Source organism: Engraulis encrasicolus, chromosome 9 (assembly GCF_034702125.1).
Source record: "Engraulis encrasicolus isolate BLACKSEA-1 chromosome 9, IST_EnEncr_1.0, whole genome shotgun sequence".
Classification (NCBI taxonomy): Eukaryota; Metazoa; Chordata; class Actinopteri; order Clupeiformes; family Engraulidae; genus Engraulis; species Engraulis encrasicolus.
In genome coordinates this window covers 39,115,577-39,124,673 of record NC_085865.1, presented here as the reverse complement: position 1 = coordinate 39,124,673, position 9,097 = coordinate 39,115,577, and the positions used below count along the sequence as shown (strand labels likewise).

The following is a 9,097-nucleotide window of genomic DNA, read 5'->3' as shown; positions in this document are numbered from 1 at the left end:
GGTTCTTGGAATGCCACAATTCTATTGCGCTAGAGCGCTATGTTGCTAACCGTAAGTGCGGAGCTATCTCTGCGGGCTAGTATACCATCTCGCAGGGGTCCTAGACGTGACAAACCCAAAACAGCTATGCATACCATCAAAATCATAATTGAAAAAGCTTACTAACTCCATTGAGGCACTTTATAAGGATGTTGAAGAGAAAATGCATCGTCATTTTCCTGTGGTTGGTTGATTTTTTATTTTTCCTTCTCAATAGTGACACTACCTACCATCAGTTGACTACATTAAACCAAAACAAAAATACAACATTGCTTCAAGATCACCAAAAAAGTGTTCTTTTCCTTCTCTCTCTCATACTTGGTCTTTTTTTGTTTTGTTTTTCAGCATTGCTACCTTCCCTGTGTGCCAGCAAGAGGGAAAACAAAAGGATGGGAGTAGGTGGGGGAAAACTCAGCACAAATGAGATCTGAGGATTCAGTCAACTCCCTTTTGAAATAGCAAAAAGGTACCGATAGCTGTTTAAAAGAAAGAAAAGAAAGAAAAGAAAAATAAAACTTCCTTAAGGGATAAGGAGCAGAATACGATCTTAGCCACCCATTGTGATGATTAACGAAGTGTGTCCGAGAAGAAAAGGGTCTCTACCAGAGTTTTGGTGTTCAGGGCCTCGGCTCGGTTCCACACCTGTGGTCAGACTGTGGTCAGTGTTTTCCAGAGTTTTTTTCAGTGTTACACGCTCTGAAAACCCTATTGTTCACTGGCCAAGCGGCATTTGGGGCTCAGATCCAATCCCATTGTCCCTCTATCCGGCAATGTTTGTGGGCTGACATCCCTGTTTTTTTGTTGTCAACCCCGCATTGCAAACCGCATTGTCCTGTCAGCTTGACCGTATTGGTGTTTGTGGCTGACATCAGTGTATGTTGCCATCATCCCCGCATTGCAAAGCACGTTGTCCTGTCAGTTCATCCGTATTGGTGTTTGCAGTTGACATCAGTGTTTGTCATTGTCCTCTGTTGCCTCTGCAGAGTTGGTGTTGGACGCAGGTACAGGCGCGGACACCGACGAGGACGTAGAGGCAGGGCCAGCTGTCAGGTCAGACTGGCTCTCCGAGCGCTCGCCAAAGATCCCGGCCAGGGTGCGGAACCGTGGCCCCCACTCGTTGAGGTAGTCAAAGTCCTCGTCCGTCTCTGCCCCTCCTCTATCACCCCCCATACCCCCACCTCCTGGTCCTCCTCCTGGACCTCTTCCTCCTCCTCCTCCTCCTCCTCCTGCTCCGCAGGATAGTGACTGGATGGAGCTGAGTGACTCGGCCACAGAGCCCTCGCCCTCATAGGCGTACGTGGCCAGCGAATCGTATGGCGGCGCCGACACGTCCGCGTCGTGACGCTCCAACCGCTGCTGGAGGAAACTTCGGATGTCGGCAGCGTCTTGGGAAGACAGCAGCGCTGGAGGGGCGACGATGGTGTTGTTGTTGTTGGTTGCCACGGCGACGCCACCAGGACAGACGCCGACAGATGAGGACGAGCCTCCGATGGCACAGGAGGAGGAGAGCGGAGGAGGGCCCACCAGGTCGGGGCGGATGTCGCGCCGCAGCTGGTTGGCGTTGTCGGGGGCGGCGGCCTTGACAGGGTTCCGCAGCGTGCCCATGTCGAAAGCGTGCGTGTCCTCCTCCCCGCCGCCCTCGTCGTCGTAGTGGATGACATTGTCACGCACGTCCTCCTTGGAGGTCATCAGTGTCTCCTTCTCCTTCTGCCGGCGCACGCCCACGTACAGCACCACCATCACTGCAAGGACACAGGCACACATACATAGGACGCACACACAGGACACATGCGCGCACACACACACACACACACACATACAGTACACATACACGCACACAGACACATACACATGCACGCACACAGACACATACACACACACACACACACACACACACACACACACACACACACACACACACACACACACAGGGAAACAAAAACAAGAAAGGCTTTAGATATCCTCACTTTGCATAAATGTCACTTGATAAACTGGCGTCCAGGTGTCAATCATTCCCTTAGCATAATTCAGCCTTACATAATACAACAACAATATGTGACATAATGCGATAGCAGAATGATCATCATCTGCATCAGAAAAGGTCAGTTAAAAGGGAAAAAATGAAAAGATTACTGGGTATTACTTGGGGGCTATTATTTGGGTTTGTACCTTCAAGAATACATTTTAAAACGCTGGAGATTCTGGAAACTGGACAAAAGAATGTTTAAAAAAAAGAGGAGAGATATGCTGACTGATAGTCGTGTCACTCAGGTCCGAACAGCTAGACTTAAAGAAAAGAGGCGATTTACTGTAGTCACTGTTCTCTGAAAGATCTGAACTCTATCGCGTTCACCAGCTCTACTGCAAATCCATTGTGAGCTTCCAACATAGATTTCAGCTTCATTCAGAACTATATTGAAAACATTTGACTTCACTTTTTTTTCGGGCACTCAATAAGCAAACCGCCCACACTGACAGGCCATCCCGCTTAGCTTGGACAGACGCCAAGGGTTTCATCATCCCCTAAGTCAGTCTGAGAAACCCAAACTGTCCAATGGTGATGCAAAAAGCATGAGTTATATGATGAAAGCGAACATGATGAAAACGATGATGAGCTGTCTACCCCTACCTGAGGATATTCTATGGGTTTGAGAATGGTTGAGATTAGCTCTTGTGGCTAAGAAGAGGAGTAGGCTACTGTACGCTAAGCTGTCAGTGTCAGACCCAGACCTTTTTTTGCGAGTAACGCTGCGCTTGAAGCCTGGCTCCTGAGATTGGAATAATAAGAGGCATAAATATTACATGGCACCCTGTCAATGTCATGGGGCTTCATGGAAAAATGTGTCCAGTGGATCGACAGTGTCATGTTAGCGATAGGGGAAACTGACACACCTCTCAGATTTCTGAAAGTGCAGGGAGCAGCTTATGTCACATATTGCTAAGCTGTCACGGTGATATGGCTGCCATAACTATTTTTAGTGTAAAACGGGGTCATGTTCAGGATGTGTTTTTGACATTTTATGTTTATAGCTGTCTAATGGGAAAAACTAAGCAGAGCAGAGTGTCACTAAGATAGAGCAGAAAAAAATGAGGAGAGTTGCCCAAGATTTTGGATCAGCATGAATGGTGGTGGTAATGGTAATAGTAATGTCAAAGCCTGATAAGGAAAAAGCTTTGAAAGCACTTAAGATTTTAATATACAGATTTAAAGGTGCACGGTGTGATATTTTTAGTAGTTTATTTTCAGAATTCATGATGCCCATTCACAAATCTTACCTTTTTCTCAAATACTTACCATCACCATCAAATTCTAAGTATTCTTTATGACTGGGAAAATTGCACTTTTTACACATGGAAAGGGGGATCTTCTCCTTGTCCACCATTAAAAAAAAAAAATCCAGAAATAGGAAGTTTTAGCTACAAAACGTCCTACACTTTTGTCATACTGGTAAATATTAGTTTAATATCTAATAAGTTCTCATGAAAAGATCATATTTGCCAATAGGCTGCACAGTTGCAATGAGCAGCATAGTTGCAATTCCTAATCTAGCCACCACCAACACAGTGCACCTTCAATAAAAGGATAATTAGGGGTGTAACGGTATACAAAAATCACTGTTCGGTAGGTTCCTCGGTTTTGTGGTCACGATTTGGAACATTTTCCGTACAATACTGTATATGGGAACAATGTGGACAAAACATTTTATTCCTCAGCATGTTGTTTATTTCACCAAAATATTATCAAAATACAAACGAAAAAGGGAAAATACATTCAAACTGCAACTTTAGGACGGAGATTTCATCAGTGTAAGAAATAGCACTTTTCTCAAGGTCTCACAAAGAACAAGCCTCTACACCTGTTTTTTCCTGCATTCTCTCTCAGCATTCGACACTGAGACACTGCATGTAGTGGCAGCATAATGTAACAACATGAACAGAGTAGCCGGTTACTCTACCTTTCCTTACAGCACTGTTCTGTTCGGTACATGTCTGTTCAGTTTGGTACGAATACAATACATTATACCGTTACAGGCCTAATAATTATGAATATACATACTTATCCAACAGATTTCTTACCCTCTTGTTTTAATCTTTACCTTCAGCTTTCACTTCCTCCTCTCTTATATTTTCATTTCATCTCTATTTTCTCCTGTCTTCTCCTTTCCTATCACTTCCTTCCCTTCCCTCTGTTTTCCTCTTGTCAGACAGACAGACGAAGGACCCAGATGCGTCACGTTACACAGAGTTTATTAGGGGTTCAGGGGGTTGGAAGGTTTGTGTCCGAGAACCTGCGTGTGTGTGTTCCCCAGTGGCCGAGAAGGTTCTTGAGGAGCTGGTGGTGGAGGTCCGGGTTCTCTGGGTCCTGGGGGGGAACACACACACAACAGGGCAGATCAGGCAAGGCAGCAGTACCGTTCAGGGCAAATCAGAAATCTTGGTCACAAGGCAGAAGGCAGGTCAGAATTACCGGGGAAGTAGAGAAGTCGGAGTCGAAGGTTCAGGCACGGGTTCAGAGTTTCAGGTTTCAGGATTCGGGGTTCGGGGTTCAGGAGCCAGACGGGAAGAAGCCAGCAAACAGGAATTCCAATTGCAGACGATCTGACAGAGAGGTACTGGAGGACTGAGGTTTATATGGACAGAGAGAGGCAGCAGGTGACAAGAGACAGCCAATGGTAGCTACAGCTCATTAACGAGAATCAATTAAGGTCAATAGGCAGCAGAGTCAGTGATGGTATGCAGGCAGCAGAGTTAATGCTCGTTAAGTGGCAGCAGGTGAGCCTGAGTGTGGGAATGACAGGTGAGAGTGAGTGGAAAGTTACCAGATGAGAAGAGAGAGTTGCAGGACCATGACAGAACCCCCCCCTCAAGGGACGGCCCAGAAGTCCCAAAACAGACTCACCAACACGGGTGGGAGGGGGGTAGCCGGCGGAGGGTCAGAACTCCTCAGACTGGTCAGTGTCCTCAGCCTCAGGATCAGAATCAGGTCCCGGTCCAGGTTCAGGTCCAGGAGTTGACGGAGCAGCGTCGCCACGACGAGGACCCCTCGGCCGACCCCTCAGGATTGCAGGCTGGTCCGGGTGCTGGCGATGGAAATCCGCAATGAGAGTGGGGTCCACAATCCTGCTGGCGGGCACCCACACCCTCTCCTCAGGACCATAGCCTTCCCAATCCACAAGGTATTGGATGCCCCTACCCCGCCGTCGTGACCGGAGCAGCCGTCGCACAGTGTAAACAGGACCACCATCAATGAGTCGGGGTGGCGGAGGTGGCGGCACAGCAGGCACCAGAGGGCTCTCGTGAACTGGCTTCAGACGCGAGACGTGAAAGGTTGGGTGCACCTTCATGGACCGGGGAAGCCGGAGTCTGACAGCCGACGGATTGATGATTTTCTGGACTGGGAATGGACCGATGAATCTGGGGGCCAGTTTGCGTGACTCCACGCGCAGAGGCAGATCACGGGAGGAAAGCCACACCTTCTGGCCCACCTGGTAGGCGGGAGCAGGAATCCTTCGCCGGTTGGCACTGGCAGTGTAGCTGGCAACGGCTCTCAGAAGGGTGGCACGAGCTTGAGACCACGTCCGACGACAGCGGCGAGCACAGGCAAGGGCAGACGGACAGGAGGCTCCTCTCTCTTGACTGGCAAACAGGGGCGGCTGATAGCCGTAGACGCACTGAAAGGGGGACAATCCAGTGGCGGAGCTGGAGAGAGAATTGTGAGCATATTCTACCCACAACAGATGCTGAGACCAGGCCCGGGGATTACGGGACGCCATGCACCGCAGAGACTTCTCCAGCTCCTGATTCATCCTTTCAGTCTGTCCGTTTGACTGCGGGTGAAAACCTGACGTAAGACTGGCAGTAGCTCCGAGAAGATGGCAGAAGTCTTTCCAGAAGGCTGATGCAAACTGCGGACCCCGGTCAGACACTACATCCCGTGGCAAGCCGTGGATGCGGAACACCTGCTCAAGGACCACCTGGGCTGTCTCTTTGGCAGAAGGCAACTTTGGCAGTGGAACAAAGTGCGCCAGCCATCTTGCTGAATGGGTCTATGATTCGTCTGCATGACATTATTGCCATCAGAAGTCCGGTGACAAAGTTCAGCAAGATGTGAGACCAGGGGCCCATGGGTACTGGCAGGGGCTGTAGTAACCCGGCTGGTGGTCGGTTGGAAGTCTTGTTCTGACAGCAGGTATGGCACGCTATGCAAAATTCGCGGATATCCTTCTTCAACGATGGCCACCAGAACCGCTGAGAGAGAAGACGGAGAGTGCGTCCGATACCAGGGTGACAGGCCAGGTTGGAATTGTGCCCCCACTGGATGACCTGGGATCTCAGGTCTGCCGGAACGAAGAGGCGGTTGCTGGGGCACGCACTTGGACTAGGCTGGTTCCTGATAGCCTTTCTCACTTCCTCCTCGATGTTCCAGGTCAGGGTGGCGATGACGCAGGGGTTTGGGAGGATTGGTTCTGGGTCCTCAGATGACCTGTCATCCTTCTGAAACATGCGTGACAGGGCATCGGGCTTAGCATTGCGTGAGCCGGGACGGTAGGAGAGGGTGAAGTTAAAGCGGGTGAAGAACAGGGACCAGCGACTTTGGCGGGGATTCAGTCTCTTTGCTGACCTGATGTACTCCAAGTTCTTGTGGTCTGTCCAGACCAGAAATGGAGTCTTGCACCCCTCCAGCCAGTGGCGCCACTCCTCTAGGGCAAGTTTGACGGCAAGTAACTCTCGGTTGCCGATGTCATAGTTCTGCTCGGATGTTGTCAGCCTCCGAGAGAAGAAGGCGCATGGGTGCATCTTGCCATCTTCTGGTGATCGCTGAGATAGCACTGCTCCAACACCAACGTCCGAGGCATCTACTTCCACCACGAACTGCAGGTTCTCGTCTGGCAAGCGGAGGATGGGAGCTGAGGTAAACCGTGTTTTCAAAGTCTGAAAGGCTTTGTCAGCAGCTGGATTCCATTGAAATGGCTGTTTGGTACTGGTCAGTGCTGTGAGTGGGGCTGCCACGGCACTGAATCCCCGGATAAACCTCCTGTAGAAGTTGGCAAAGCCTAAAAACTGTTGCAACTTCTTACGGCTCTCGGGGGCCGGCCAGGACGTCACTGCTGAAACCTTGGCTGGGTCCATCTGTATACTACCCTCTGCCACGACATATCCAAGGAAGGACAAAGAGTTGACATGAAATTCACATTTCTCTGCCTTGACGTAGAGTGAGTTTTTGAGAAGACGGCGAAGTACTGACTGCACATGATGAACGTGTTCAGATTGGCTCTTGGAGAATATTAAAATATCATCCAAGAAAACAAAAACGAACCTGTTCAACATGTCACGAAGGATGTCATTAACCAGGTTCTGGAAAACAGCGGGTGCATTGGTGAGTCCGAAGGGCATGACTAGATATTCATAATGGCCGGTGGGTGTGTTGAATGCAGTCTTCCACTCGTCCCCCTCTCTCATCCGGACCAGGTGGTATGCATTTCTGAGGTCAAGTTTGGTGAAAATGGTGGCCCCTTGGAGCAGTTCAAAGGCGGAAGACATCAGTGGCAGAGGATAGCGGTTTTTCACAGTGATATCATTCAGGCCTCTGTAGTCGATACAAGGCCGGAGGGAGCCATCTTTTTTCCCCACGAAGAAAAAACCAGCTCCGGCAGGAGAAGATGATGGTCGAATAATTCCACTTGCCAGGGATTCGTTGATGTAGTCCTCCATGGCCAGCCTTTCAGGAGCGGAGAGCGAGTAGAGGCGACCCTTTGGGGGTGATGTTCCGGGTAGGAGGTCGATCGCGCAGTCATATGACCGATGAGGAGGCAGAGAAGTGGCTTTGGTCTTGCTGAAGACCTCCTTGAGATGAAGGTAACAGGCAGGGACGCCAGGTGTATCAGGGGCAGGACAGGTAGCTTTTGACTTGATGGGTAGTGTGGCTCGCTTAAAGCAGGTCTGGTGGCAGTCTCCTCCCCACTCTCGTATTGTGCTGGATCTCCAGTCGAGTTGAGGGTTGTGACGGATGAGCCAAGGATACCCCAGGATGATGGGTTGTGTAGGTGAATTGAGCAGGTGAAAGCTGATGGACTCCTGGTGATTTCCTGAGAGTTCCATGGTAACAGAGGATGTGATGTGGGTCACTGTGCCGAGTTGATGACCATCAAGCGCCCGGACGGGAACAGGTGGTGACAGATGCTGACAGCCCAACCCCAGCTGACGTGCAAGTTCCACATCCATGATATTTGCTTCGGCCCCAGAATCCACTAGGGCAGCCAGGGTGTGTCTGGAGTCAGGAAGCAGGAAACAGACCTGGAGCATGGGCTTTCGGGTGGGGGGAGACTTGATGTTTGTCGAGCTCAGCCGGATCTCCCCTATGACCGGTGAGCTCTGGCTTTTGCTGGACAGTTGCTGACTCTGTGATTCTCGCCGCCGCAGTAGAGGCACAGCTGGGCAGTAAGGCGACGTTGCCGCTCTTCTGGGGAGAGGGAGGTGCGGCCAATCTCCATGGGTTCGGTCTGGTCAAACTGGTTCTGGGGGTTAGCAGGAGGAGGCAAGGAAGTGGCGTCACGCCGAATGCTGGTGGCCGATTGTCTCGGTTGTCCCCTCTCACGGCGCCGGGTCTGGATCCGACGATCGATTCGGACTGCCAGGGCGATAGCTTCATCAAGGGTCTTGGGTGGTTCGTGGGAGACCAGTTCATCCTTGATGTAGCCCGCAAGACTGTGGAGGAAAGCATCCGTCTGTGCGGCCAAGTTCCATGTGCTGCGTCTCGCCAGGGTGCGGAAGTCAATGGAGTAATCCGCCACGGTCCGGTTCCCCTGGCGAATACTCATCAGCTCTTGGGATGCTTCAGCCGATGAAGACCCCAGGTCAAAAACTTTCTCCATCTCCTCAGCAAAAGCGTTGAATGAAGCGCAGGCCGGAGTCTGGCGGTCGAATTCTGCAGCTCCCCACAGCCGGGCCCGACCAGTCAAGTGGGTGATGACGTATCCTACCTTGGCCCCCTCTGTAGCGAAGGTCCTGGGCTGAAGGGCAAACTGGATTCTGCAGCTCGACAGAAACGCCCTCACTT

At 50.7% G+C, this 9,097-nt stretch overlaps 1 protein-coding gene across 1 annotated transcript in view; it reads right to left on the bottom strand.

The window, feature by feature from the left end:
• Positions 1–867: 867 nt before the first annotated feature.
• Positions 868–9,097, bottom strand: part of LOC134455279 (cadherin-12-like) — a 176,415-nt gene continuing 168,185 nt past the window's right edge. The window contains exons 11-13 of the mRNA XM_063206299.1: positions 1,524–1,781; positions 1,286–1,424; positions 868–1,195 (exon numbers count right to left, since the gene is read on the bottom strand). Of these exons, the coding sequence (XP_063062369.1) occupies positions 988–1,195; positions 1,286–1,424; positions 1,524–1,781 (605 nt within the window). The 3' untranslated portion in view covers positions 868–987. The remainder of the gene's footprint in view (positions 1,196–1,285; positions 1,425–1,523; positions 1,782–9,097) is intronic.